The 14,803-nt window shown below is 34.2% G+C and overlaps 1 protein-coding gene across 6 annotated transcripts in view; it reads left to right on the plus strand.

Annotated features, from left to right (window-relative positions):
• LOC129796981 (apoptosis-stimulating of p53 protein 2) overlaps window positions 1–14,803 on the plus strand; it is a 98,384-nt gene that overhangs the window by 55,681 nt on the left and 27,900 nt on the right. For 3 of the 6 annotated variants that reach the window (XM_055839172.1, XM_055839170.1, XM_055839171.1), the window contains exons 2-4: window positions 2,290–2,564; window positions 10,373–10,450; window positions 10,689–10,878. In XM_055839172.1, coding sequence (XP_055695147.1) covers window positions 2,418–2,564; window positions 10,373–10,450; window positions 10,689–10,878 — 415 coding nt within the window. In that variant the 5' untranslated portion in view covers window positions 2,290–2,417. Of the gene's footprint in view, window positions 1–2,240; window positions 2,565–10,372; window positions 10,451–10,688; window positions 10,879–14,803 lie in introns of all 6 variants that reach the window. The other 3 variants (XM_055839175.1, XM_055839176.1, XM_055839174.1) reach the window with 2 other exon arrangements.

Below are 14,803 nucleotides of genomic sequence, written 5' to 3' on the forward strand. Positions count from 1 at the left end.
AAAAAATGTTATTTCAAGATTGTAAGATAAACATTTCGTAGGTAAATATGTATAGTTCACATTATGTAGGCTTGCTTCTTGTTGATTTTTTTTTAAATCTATAAATTGTATAAAAATATTTTTCTACAATGTTTTTTCACCTTTCAAACAGTTTTTAATTCAAAATGAAGAAAAATATTTATATATTAGAAAGTAGCTCTTGTTTTGCACCAGGTAAATGAAATCATTTTGGTTTATGTTTCATTAAGTTTTATTATTCCTCAATTAAATTAAAAATCCTCAAAAATCCTTTTACAATTATGTAGATCGAATCCAACCTATAAAGCTGAATTGATTAAAATAGATTTTCTTCAAAATAAAATTGTTGTTTTCTCTCTCGAAGACTTCAAAAAGACATTAAATTCTCTTTTATAACATTCAAAACGAACTTCTATAGCAAATCTCTATACACAATTTATGAACTTTATATTATAAAAAATTCAAAAGACAAATCAAAGAAAAAATTCACATTAATGCACGCAAAATATGAGGAATTGTTAAATTTGTAACATTTCTTTGTTACAAAAGAAAAACATTCTTCCTCAGCCTGCGGCTATTCACCAAGGAAAAGAAAGGAAAACCCAGGGAAAAAAAAGAAGTGTGATTCCGCAATGTGTTGCAAATAATTTTCCCCATGTGATTTTTCCCATAGCTGGTGGTAAAGAGAGGTGTGTTTCATGGGAGAAAAGCTGTTTTTGTGGGGAGTGCAAAAGCATTTGAAGAGGAGAAAATGAAATGCTTCGGGCACTTTAATTACGAAATATTTCGTCCAAAAAAAATCAATAAAGTGGAATAATCTCAATTCTCTTTTATCTTCCTAAAATAGTAGACAATTTTCTTCTTATATTCAATACCTTTGTTGTTTGTTTGGATTTTTCCCGGAAACGAAACTGAAATGATTGAAATTGTTGCCAAATGTAGAAAAGGTAGAGGATTAAAGGCAAAATAGTAATCGACTAAATGGTTCAAAGGGTTACCGTTAAAAAGGTACTCTTTTAGTGAAATTTTACAAGTTCAAAGTTCGAATTTTCATTAGAGCTTTTGGTTGTTTACTAAAAGCTTCAAATCGTAGTTTTTCCACCATACTTAAAAAGCTTGTTTTTATCTTTAATTTTGTAGTGAAAATAAATTAAAATAAAAATAATCTGGAACTGAATATCAACATCTAAACATCTGAAGGAGATTTTTCTTAGAATTTCTATTAGTTTTCTCTATATCATTTCTGCGAGTGAAAGCTGCTAAATGTTTAGAAAAAAAAGAAGAAGAATAATGAGAATTTCTATCCTCTATTTTTCTTCACTTCTAAGACACATCTTCAACTTTCTCGTGTTCCATTTTTTAATGAGATACACAGATTCATTCATTTACCCAAGGATTCCATTGAGAATAAGGACTCTCAAGCTTGTTGACAGAGATTTTTTCCTTCTTTTTTTTTTATTTACTCAAGAATCCCCGTGATTATTCTTATTTGGAGATGGGGTTGCGTTGGATGTTGAAGAATAAATAAACTTTTTGCAGCACCATGATGAAGACAAAAGTTGTCGAGACAAGGCTGCTCGGAGGGAAAAGTTAGGGCAGAGTTTGTACCAAATTGGGCTTTTTTGTTGAATCAATTCTAATTTTTCTTCTCTTGTGCACGTTTGAAATGGAGTATGAGAAAAGAATGGACAAAGATGAAATGCCCTTAAAATTAATAATTTTAAAATTACATAAATTAAAGATGCAGTGTTAATTAATCTACATTACATAATATGCTGTATATAGGGTATTGTTACGCACCGTGAAGAAGTGAAGACGGTAGCCACGTGATCTGGCTCTCTTGTCCGCACGGGGAGTTACAATATATTTTTACTCTGAGAGTGGTGGAAATTTAAAGAAAACGGTGTGAATTTTTGTATGAGACCTACATGTGAGATAAAAGACGGAAATTGGGCAATTATGCTGGACTCTTTGCCTGTCTTTCTTCATGTCTGGGCGAGAGTTCAAATGAAATTCTTCATTACTGTGAGCACAGTTTGCCCAGTGTAATTCAATGCCATCTCCCTGCAAACTTATACCAAAGTGCAATTACCATCCAGATAGACACCATGAATTGCAAAGTCGATGGTTAGGGGATTGTGTCCAATTCCGAGGGTCACTGATCACGCGGTGTCGGAAGAGTAATTTCCCACTCTGCATGCCGTTCGATCGATTTTCATTAGTGAGCACACGAAGGGTCGCAAATTATATGTGAATTTTTCCCCACAATAGCCTAAAATTATACTCGTCTGCATGAGATTGAAAGACTGATAAAGTTTAAGGAGGGGTACGCTGTACATTTCTGCGGAAATTTCAAGTAAAACTTGGGGGGAGCAACATTGCAGTGAAGTGAAAAAAAAATGTTGACTTGTGTGTGTCGCCCAGTAACCAGCTCCTTGCCAAAGCCACCAGCAATGGCACCCCAAAAGAGGAGTCCTATTGTAGTCACAGCAGAGCCAAGATTTGCAACGGCAACGATTGTTAAGAAATCAAAATCAACGAAGAAGGTAACGTTGACACCTTATATTAACCATCCTTTGCAGCATAATTTAGGGACTTTTTCTCATATGCATGTTAATTTATTAAAATTCTTCTATTGAAATGAAAATGAGTTTTCCAGATAAAGGTCCTGTGAAAAACTTTCTTGAGTTATTGAAAAATGTCTATGAAGAGTGAAGGAATTACCTTCGATTGTCATTTAAATGCATTTCTTCTATCTCTTCAAATTGCTTTTATTCCATAGTAGATACGTATGATTATATAAAAGTACTGTGCATATAGCATACATTCATACACACAATAGACTTTAACCCCCGGAATATGTCAGTTTTCCACGGAAATTATACTTCCACCCAATTCCGACCTTTCACACCGTGTGTATATCCTTGGATTTGGAATGTTGACTGAAAATAGTGTCAGCAGATCACTCTGCCCAGACGAGAGCTTCCGCCCTTTGGAATCACTATCAATATAGAATTCACAGTGTATTTTGTGTGGCGTTAGAGTGACTTTTCCATCCTGAAATTTTCCTATGTGATGAGAATTGCAATGAATTCACATCACTTTTGGATTCCTCCAAAATATATAACTCACAAATGGCACAACCATCATATAAGAGGGTGCTATATACACTGTAAAGTGTCATTCACAGTAAATTTTGTATTATTAAGATGTGTCACAGAGAGCAGCTTGAGTCCAATGTGATTTCGCGTGACATCCACGAGGAATTTTCAACCCCATTTACAAACCTCATGCTTGACGTTCTAATCTAAATATGTGATACAGTAAAAAGGAAATTTCATGTCATTTGGAACATTTCACCAAAATTATGCATTATATACATTACATACCACAGATAAGGTGATTAAAATGAATCGTTTGCACTATATTTGGCGCAATTTGCTATAGTAGAACTTTAGTAGAAAAAGTTTTCATTTATGTTGAAATAACATTCTATTTTACCCATTTACTTTTCCTTAATTCTATTCTACTTAACTCCTTAAATAAATCTCCGTCTGGCGGGAGTATTGAATTTTATTTGTGTAGTCATAAATTGAATTAAGACAAAAATTATGGTTTTCTCACCCATTCTCTCGGTTTAATATTTTGGTTGTATGAATAAAGGTATGTACATAATAAGTTTAATGCTCTCACATGAATATGATTACATTCTTATTCATGCGTCGTTTAATTTTCAACACATTTAGAATGAACCCTTTACCCTCAAAACCCTCTAATGAACCCATACTGTTAATTCACCATTCGGTCTCGCTCTTGATTTTGTAAGATGAACAAGTTGTTGACAATCTTCCTCATGCTTATTTACTTTGTGGAAATGTTTCTCTTTCAAAATTCACCTGAAGCTTATATATGTAGGTATATAATTCACTGATACCCCACAAGCTATTATCTATGTATGTTTAAATTTTGGTAGAGAGAAACAACAGATATTTGCACGATTTTATGTGGTATATATTACATGATTCAGTGAATCATTTTAGGTAGAATACGTGGAATTAGGTAAATAAATACCATATACGAAGCAATTTTTATGGTGAGAAAAAAAAACATAATTTGAAACTTGAATGAAATGATTATTTTAAGAAAATCGGTATAATCTCTCGAATAATATGTACATAGCACTGATTCATATTCTACATATCATTTCTTTCAAGAGATTACACACTCAGAAAAAAATACATACAACCGATTAAGCGGGTTAAATCAGTTAAATATGAAAGATGTAGATCTATGTGTGTGATTTTAGAGATACAGTATATCAAAAGCTTGTTCTCTAAGGGGTTGAAAACAAGATAAAATGATTTTCAAACTCTCATACGTATATAGAGTCCAATGTTTATAAAATACAATTGAAATTTATAGTACCATAGTAGAAGGAGAAAGAGCTAATTTTAGAATATAAAGTCCATCGTTTGCGAGAAATGTCGTTAAAGTTTCTCCATAGATTTAAATTTTCACAGAATATAGACAAGTTATTTGATTCAATATTATGTATATATCCCATAAGTTGGGGGGCGTTGGGGGTATTCCATTTTACATAGCGAGATGTTTCTGAAATTCTCGCTCTATGATCTCCTTGGGAATTTCGTCCATCAATTTGGTGTATCTCTCTAAAGCTTCACAGCGAAAATTCTATACGTGATAGAGAAAATATCTGTGAGAGTTTGATGCACAAAGTCTTCTTAACATGAAGCACTAAAAACAACAGCAATGCCTTTTAGCGAGACGTGTCCCCTCACAGCTCAACCCTTTCATACTTTGCTCTATATCACTTTCACGTTTAAAATGGCTTGAGTGGGAATACTGTAATAGGTAGCATACATATAATAGACTATGAGAAAGTGTGTACTCTCCTAAAGATGAAGCGGACAAATATTTGGTTTGAGAGAAGAGAGTTTTTGTGTTTAATTGACAATGATGATGTTGGAGGAGTGTGCCATTTATGTAGAAATACACAATTCACCCAAAATGGGCTTTGAGTTCGGGTCACAAGTCACGAACTCTCGATGGGGTTGAATGTTTAATCATGAGGAACCTTTTTACCATCCCTGGGAGGCGGGCATGATTTCCCTTCTCAAGGGTAAACCCACCATTTGGAATCAATCAAGACACCCTTATTGATTCCTTTACGGACTTCATAACGAAAAGTTATATACCGAAAAATTTGCGTCATTTTGCGGCAATCAACCATTTCCACTGATGTCATCAAATTTGCATAAAATGTATATAGGCAATACGGCTTCAAGGGTTCTCTCAAATATTTGTGCACTAATTAGTAAATTAAATTGAATTCTTAATTATTCAAAAATAAAACTGATATATTAGACATAAAAAAGTTCATAATATTTGATTGGTGAATATTAATTTTGAAGTATTATATGGGAAACCCTGAAAATGTTAAGAGGGTAACACAAAACGGAAGCATCCCCGTCACCATTGACACTCAAGACACGCAGGGATTCCACTTGAAGAAATTACAATTCAAGAGGGTTAGGATATAATTAAAAGGTAATTCAATAAGGGGGTGGGAGGAATGGCTTATACACCCCCCCATGAAGAAAATTGCTTTTTTACGCACACAACCACCGCTATTTGTTTTCAATTCATCCCTTCATCACGTGCCTCACTGAGGTGGGACCCCAGGGTGGAAATAAAGGAGTGTACGGAACAAGGAAGTGGGTGAATTTATTATACTTTCAAGCACATATAGATTTTCCTGATTTTCTAATGTTCCATCCACATCTTATAGACTAAAAGAGGTGGGAGCTTATTAATTGTTTACCATGCTTCATTTCTTTCCATAATAAAACCCCACCACCAATATCTCTTCTAAATTATGGATCATTAAGCTTTCCTCGGGGTTTAGATATCTACTTAAAAATGCAAAAAAAAATGTAGAGAAGATTCTCTAGGATTTTAGAATTAATAAATAAATCATTAAAGAAAAAATTAAATTTTCCCCATAGCTTCCCTTAATGAAATGTTTGTACCAGAAATTAGTGATGCATATCCAGTATATTATGTTTCTTCTATAAAATATTGGGCTCATTAAGAATTCTATTCTCACTGTATTAGATTAAACGGGTCACTAATCATCGTTATAACATTAAATTCACTTTAAGATAAAATTATTTATAGGACTTTTATTTGCAATGTAATGTAATGTTATAAATAGGAGCTAATTGTTTTCAACTTAATCTCTTCAACAAAGTACAATATATGCTTCGAATTTCCGGAGCTTTCAAAAATCTTTGAGTAATTCTTTTAGATTTAAAAAATTTTATTCTTCATCCTTCTTTGTGTTGGTTGATCCTTTTTTTATGAATAATTTAAAAAGAAAAGGAAGTTCTTAGCATTAAGAAGCGAAAAGAATTGAATTTCAGCTAATACATCAGGAAGTCAGTGAAAGGCTTTAACATTATATATAACATAATTTTAGCTGTGTTTCTTTCAGACACAGCTTTTGTGTACCGAGCAAAATCGAAAGTCGTCAGATCGGGCTCAAACTTGGGATGAGCACGAATTAGGGTCCCCACATTCCAAAAAACGTATGCGCCAAAATTTTTTTTTTCCGGCCGGCCGTCCGTCCGTCCGGCCGGCCGGATTATAAACTTAAATTGCAAGAGAACGGTGATAGATAGAGACTTGCGGTAAACGGCAAAGTTTAAATATCGACCTGAAGAAATCCGATTATGAGGTCAAATCCACCCCCCCACCCCCCCGTCCGCCATTTTGATTAACCTCAAAATTTTGTTTTCGCTATATCTCAGCCGCTATTATAGCTAGAGGTCTGAAATTTTGATATGTTGTAGGGGCTATCAATACCTTTCCAACGATACCTCATTTTTGAAAATCGGTCAAGCCGTTTAGCCAATATGGCCGCCACAATTTTTTATCGAAAATCGATCATAACTCGAAAACGGCTTGACCGATTTCGATCAACCCAGGCTCAAATGAAAGCTCTCAACAAGCGCTACAACTCTCTAGAACATCCGAAGTTTCAAAAGTGACCGCTAGGGGGCCAAAAATCAAAAACAAAATTTTCGATGAGTTTTCGATGAATATCTCGAAAACGCCATTATCGATTTGCTTCATTTTTTGATATGTTATAGCTGACCATATTATCTAGCTCCATGCCAAAAATGAAGAAAATTTATGTCGCCGTTCTCAAGATATAGCCTTCCAAAGTTGGCATGTCATATCTCGGGTTCTACAAGTCCGATCTTGATCAACTCAAGCGCAAATGAAAGGTTTCGTGAAACCCTACAAATGTCTAGAACATTGCAACTTCGAGAAATGACCGCAAGAGGCGCTAAAGTCAAAAACAAAGTTTTCGAAAATTTCGAACTTGAATTTTTCGAAAATGGCGACATAAATTTTTCTCATTTTTCGATATGTTATAGCTGACTTCAAGACCTTTCAAACAAAAAAAAATTTATGAAAATCTATGGATCCGTTCTCGAGATATGGCCTTCGAAACATTTCTTAGGGTATGACTTTTCAACTTTTCCCGACTTTGCGCGTATTTAAACTAATTCGCGTTCTAGTTTGCTCTCACATTATTGGTACACTGAAAGAAACACAGCTCTCGTAAGCTTGGTCAGCTTACCAGTACATTTTTTAAATGTCTATTGATGTTCTTTTCGGAAATAATTTAAAGAAATATGATAGCTTTTTCATTGTGTAGTTTTCATTGAAACAGAGTGATAAATAGAATGAATACAACCATATTAATTAAAATTTAATTTCATCCCCATTTTCCGGAGTACGCTGAAAATAAACTTATTATGTTGGTAGATTATAAACGCATTAACGCTGAGAATTTAATAAGAAAAACGGGGTTAGGTGGTACAAAACAGGGTACAAAATGCATAAAGGAGAAATCGAGCAACCCCTCCGCTGACTTGATGACTTATTCCAATTTAAATGGGGGATGTAAATGCTTCTATGTATGTATAATGTATGTATGTGCTGGAAGAAATAATGAGCAATATTGCATTCTTAGGACTCACTATGGAGAATTAAATTGCAAACAATTGGAGTAATTTCTATGTGAAGAGACTGAATTTCTCAGCTTTCATACGTTTCAGTGATCGCTTTTCTTTGGGCGATGATGGTAAAATCTTCCCCTCTTATGTAAGTGGATGATGAGACAAAGCATACGCTTTATAGTACAGAAATGTACTTTGGCACACATCGAAACTCTGAGAGCTTGAGGCGGAAAATTGTATATTGGCGTGAGAAAATTAGCATAATCGGGATTTTCCACGTACAAAATGGTATATGTTAGTACATTATTGTTGAGTGATATTCTTCGTCTTGCGTTCCACGTACCATTCCTTCCAATTCAACCAACATTACAAATTTCTCTTTTATTTAACTCTTTTTTGCTCTTACCCCAGTTTCCCGCATTTATTCGTCTTTTGTGCTTGTAAAGCTTCCATAAGCAACACTCGTTGCTTATATTGTATACATAGTACATATAACCCTACATGGATTTACATTTCAATCCACTTGGACACAATTGGGACTCGTTTAGTCAATTTGTCAAATGCGTTGCGTGGGAAACTTCTTCACTCTTTCACCCTCTTAAATCCTTATTTCACAAATATTACTTCCAAAAGTAAATTATCAAACACGCAAACAATTTTCTGTCATTGTGTCCTTATTTTGCTACATATTGGTGACATTTTCTTTTCAATATCTTACGATCAAACTGTAATGGCATTCAATTGATCTCCCCATGGGTATTATGTCGATGTCAATAACCCCAAAAAAGTTCAACAATTTAAGGGCGTTTTAACCGAAACTATCCATTGAACTTCGTACACAAAGGGAAACTTATAGGATCTAAAGAATTTCGGATTTTCTTAGTGAAAATTTAATTGAATTTTTCATATAGTACATAATTTGTTCTTGAGAGTTTTCAAAAAGTAAAGTTATGAAAATAAGCTCTTTCAGTGGGAGGAAAAAGTTTTCAAAGTGCATCAAAAGTTCTTTTGGAGCTTTTTTGGGTGGGCATGAGTTGTTTTAAAATCATACACCCAGATAAACTGTTTACTGGGTAAATGGTGAATAACGGGAGCTGAAGCTCAACATCCTGACTGTGCTATATATATGTACCTATGTATTTCTCTTACGTTGCAAACGGGGAAGGCGGAAAATTGAAACTTTAGTTAAATTGTTGTTTCCCTTTTCTAACTGTTGAAGAGCTTAATCGTCTGCCATGGAAGCTTTCTAGAAATTTTGTGTCAATATTAATTGCTATTACAAGTAATGTTCTAAGTAGAATAATGAAGAACCTTTATCAAATCTCAGGTTTAAAAAAAAATAAAATACTAAAAACGAAGGGAAAAGTTTTACTGATTCTAAATGTAGGTAATTCAATAAAACTCTATAACATTTATCAATCGAATCAATCACTTTCTATAAGATGTTTTTAAGTGATTTCGATTACTTGTATAGCAAGTTAAAAGAAAAGAAAACGTGACTCTTGATTGATTGTGACCACAAATTTGGAACAATTTGATGGCATATCTACGAATCGTAAAACATATTTCACTTGAAATGTCAGGATTGTGTCTGCTTTTGATTGATTTCTCAAAATAAAATAAATTTTTCTATTTTAAGATGCTGAAGAAGGACAAACAGAATTTTTCACACTCTCAACATTTATCTTTTTTGTCTACCACTTCCGGGTAGGGTGTAAATCCATGGGATTCAATGAAATATTTTCTCAAGATAATCCATGATAGCATAAATTCTCACCAAAAAGGATTTTCACTGAAATCCTTCTTTTACACTTTCTGTGGAGCAGCAGTAGAAGTAAATTGCGGTACAATTCATCATAATTTGCTTTTTCCCTGGATGTGACTTGCGGTGTCCTCTTCTGAAAAATATTTTTCTGTTTAGATAAATTCATAAAATTTTGCAGCAATTTTATCAAAATTTGATATTTTTCAAGAATAAAAAACATCAACTTTTTTGAATTCTATTAATTTCTTCTCATTATTATATTATAGATGATATATAAAAAAGTATGTGAATTAAGTAAAAGATTATAAAAGATATAAACAAGAAGAACTTTATTACTTCCTTTATGCAAAAATTACTAAAATGGAATTTTACGATGCAAAATCATTTTGATCTCATCTCATTTTAAACACTTCTTTTCCAATTCCCAAACCCCTATCCCCATAGAGAATTATTTATTATGTACAAAATGTGCTCTGAGAGCACTACAGAATAACATAATTAAAATTAATAAATTGCATGTTATGTCTCTTCATTGCAGGTGCCGGGAAGGCCAACCGCTGCTGAGCTTAGGGCAATGGCGTTGAGACAACAGCAGCAGATCGATTCCCAGCACCAGGTTAATTGCACACACAACATTTATACAATATTCAACCCATTTTCTTGCATGTTTTTCCCTCTTGTCCTTACCTGGTGCCCCTTTAGCCCTGTCCCCCCGTGTGATTATGCTATGTAATTGCAATATAGCTATGCAAAAAATTCAAGACATTCTTGTACGTGCGAGTTATTTAATCTGTCCTTGATTCGTGATGGATTCAACGAGGTATAGAAAAATGATGATCTTTTGTCATTTACAGCTTCTCGCGGCGAAGGAGCAGCGATTGCGCTTCCTGAAGGCCCAAGAGGCTCGTGGAGCTGCAGCCGCTGCTGAAGGTGAACGCCTAAGGCGACTCAGGGAACGTGTCGAAGCTCAGGAATCTAAATTGCGACGCCTCAGAGCACTCCGTGGACAAGTGGATCTTCAGAAAACCTACAATGTCACGCTGAGTAAGTTTTTTTTTATAATGAAAAAATTGTCCTTGGATAAATTGAGGAAATCGCGTGCGGAAAATTAATTATTTCAATTTAATTGGAGACTAATAATAAGCACAAGCAAGAAGAACAAAAAAAATATGTCCCAGGTTTCTTAAATTTTTAAATAGTTGTATGAGCACTAATATCCTTTCCAAGCTATTCTCAAATCGTTTGATGGGAATTATAGCTGAGAAGAAAGCTCCTAAAGAATTTTCTTTCTATATTATAAACATATACAGTATCTCAGATATAGCATGAAAATTTTTAGGAAGGGGAATGCGTAACGCAATTTCTAAAATTGTTGTGAGAAATCAATGGCTTCTCTTGTAAAACATTTTTTTATTGTGCGTGGAAGCCCGAGGCTATTGAATGTAATAAATTGACAAAATACCTAATAAATTTATACGCTGAGGTGGTATGGCTTGGAGCAAACATTTGAAATAGAGGAAGTGAGGTGAAAATTTGGTAATTACTCAAGATTGCAGGAGATCGTGATGTAGAAGACTTTTTTAGGGTGGGATTTGTAGAAATATAGCAAAAGCGAAAAATATAATAAAACAGTAAACTCTTAAGATAATAAAAACTATTACATTGTATATCTCTTCATTAACTATACAACAGTCATGTTTTATTCATTGTTGATTAGCAATTAATGGGGTTTTTTGTAATATAGGATCTTTAGTGATATATAATTAGCATGTCACAGAGGATTTAGCAAAAACATTTTCAATGTATTTTCTGTGTCTCATCACTTTTTATTCGCACAAAATCTCTCATCTTTGTGGGGTCAATATCCAACATCGAGGACTTCTTGTTGGAATTTTCCTATTGGTGTGATATTAAGTCTTGAAATAACATAGACCATGTATTGAGAATAAATGCGTGTTAGAACAAAAAAAAATACGTCTTGGCCAAGATTACGAAATAATTTTGCAGAGATTTGCGTGACGAAAATGGAGAAACATAAAGGAAGTAATTTCTCAAAAAGGTAAATAGCTTCTTCATTTTTTGCAAACATCATCTGTTCAAATGGGCGCACAATCAAAAAAAATATATATTCTTGGAGGTGTGGGAAAAATATATCAAATTGCCCCGCGAAAGAACATTTTCAACCACTTCGGCACTGAGGTTTTTTATTTCTTTTTTTCTGTACCCAGAAGAAAACGTTCTTTTCAATGCAAACGCAAAACCAAGAGAACGAAAGACGGCAGGAAAGGAAGGAAGGAAATAGGTAGAAAGTGAACGGAAATCTATTGTGGATTGAATGTTGAATACATTGGTACCTATATATTAAGGGAGAACAGGGAGAGAATGAATATAGGAGCTAAAAAGTCAGGAGTCAATTAAAAGCCATCATTTCTTTTCAACTTTCTCAATAAATTGCCCTCCGATGAAGATGCAATCTTTGGTCTTTATGTATGTACTCTTATTCCTCTCAAGGCAGTGTTATACATATATGTGTAGGAAACGTCAACCTTCCAAATCCACTACTAAAGTTGACTCCAATTTGCCCAGGAGAATTAATTCTGGAGATGGTTTGTAGTGTAATCCCCAAAATGGATATGCCGACAATTGTTTCAAAGTTAAATAGAATTCATTAAGATTAATAATCTTCTGGAATGGCGACAAACACGAGGGTGAAAGTGTTACGACGTGGCATAAATTAATTTAATCGGTCAACAAGGTGAAAATTTCCATCAAAACGGCACAGATGCTCAACCACCAGAGACTATCTCCTAGCTAGACCAAGTTGGGGATGGAATACCTTGAATGGTGAGACACTTTGTTTCAACCGGAAAAAGCACAAAGTTCAAAATATAAACACCTTCTCCATCATTCAGGAAAGTTCCGCTTTTCTCGCACTTAAACTAATGAAGAAAACAACTATAGAGGATTTTGCTAATCATCTGACTCCAACAAAGATTCCCATCCGCAGATGATCATAGCTTATACACAGGCAGTATTTCCAAGTTAAATTAACTTTAAACTTATTAATGAAAAGCTCTCCGTTAAATAAATAAAACTCCAAAGCACTACCCCTGTGTGTTGTGAGATTGTCAACATAAATCTTCGAGGAATTTTAAATTGGCTTAAAATAGGGACGACAGAGATGTAGATAAGAGAGGACAGTTCATTAAAGATTGAATATGGCTCTAAATCTCTTGATTGTTTCTATATTAAATCGATACATTTCGCTGTTCCAAAATACATATTTATTTTTAAAAAAATAACTCACGGGTATGGGAAAGAAGAGGAAACCAATCAGCTTATTGTTTAAGATTTATATACATAAAAATCCCTGAAGGCATATTGAATACAGCATATATACGCCTACAATGTCTCATTTCTGTAATTTCTTATTTTCTTTTTATTTACGATGTATCAATCAAATATGATTACGGGTAGTATTCTATGGGTATATTACTTGTGGGAATACTATTTGACTTATCATGACGATAATGTATGTATTATATATATACATACATTTATGTATGTAGTTTCGATCCTGATTTTTATTCAATCTTATGATTTTTACATTCTAACATATGGAATTTTTTTTATATGAATTAATCAAGAATGGAAGAAATATGAAAGAAAAGATGAAGAGACTTTCCCGATATAATAATAAATTCCATAAAATAATTGCCTTAATGCGTAATTCGATATGGCGTAGGAGTAGGTAGGTACCTGTGTATAATATTCGTGAAAATAATTTTAATGTAGAAAAAGAACATTGTGAAATAATTCGTCATTTTGCGACATTTGAATTGTAAATTGATGAAAAGGAATAATACGTATCACCATGGTGAAACTTTATTAGCAATTACATTTGGATGCATCGTGGTGTGCTTGTTCTGCGATACTATGCGCGTGGGAGGATGGTAGAAATATGACAATTTTCTGGTGGATAAATTTCACTAAATCTTCACCATCGCATCTACACTACACTATACGGCAAAAGGAGTGACTTGCCTTTTGGTGAGAGAAAGTCTCATTTACAGCGGAAGTATATACATACAACATAACTTGGCAAACTCTTCATCGCACAAGGGGGCAGCTAACTAACTCTTTGTTGTGTTCATCTATTAGATTTTCAATGGAGTTTTGAGAGTGTGTCGTACGGCATTGAATGAGAATAAAATGCACCCACTAAATATTCAACTAACCACCCCTTTTGAATTCACTTCACGATACTCTCTCGTCTTTCCTAGCTAAGAAGATTCTTCATTGAAAATTTATCTCATTCTTCGGGAGCACATTGAATTTGCAGCGTGGTCGATTTCATCATCCTGGTGAGCTCGTGTCTTTTGGTTCACTTTAATTTAGATACACGTTGGGTTGTGGGAAATAACGAAGAATATTCCCATCACAGACTTCTTCTTTACGAACCAACCATATACATACATATGTATATTCAAGACCCCTTCTGACAACGAATAAATCCTCTTCTCCCTGGCCTTATCGGTGCAACACAACACAATGCTAAAATAATTATTTTATGTCCTTCATGGGAAAATTTTCCATTCACTTCTGGCTTACTAACCAGCAGTGGGTGCGTCCTATACTGGGGTATATGCTTTCAGTGGACAAGAGGGTATCACGTGGCCAATGTTAGGAAAGAAGGAGTTTTGAGAATACAGCGATGGTGTAGGAGGAAGTCAATTTATGTCCAATGTGTCCTCCTAGATGACAATAAGGGTGAAATTGTGACTTCCATTTTCTATCCTTGGACACTTTTATATCCGGCAGTGAAGAAGGTGGAAAATGTTGTGTGGTCTGCCGCACCAACTCATCGTCTTCCACTAGTGGAAATGGGATTAAAGTGATTTGTTGTGCGCATGGGAGGAGTGAGGGAATGGTATGGGCAGAAAAAAAAGATACAGTTCAGTGGAAAGAA

The sequence above is a fragment of the Lutzomyia longipalpis genome, chromosome 1, assembly GCF_024334085.1.
Source record: "Lutzomyia longipalpis isolate SR_M1_2022 chromosome 1, ASM2433408v1".
Classification (NCBI taxonomy): domain Eukaryota; kingdom Metazoa; phylum Arthropoda; class Insecta; order Diptera; family Psychodidae; genus Lutzomyia; species Lutzomyia longipalpis.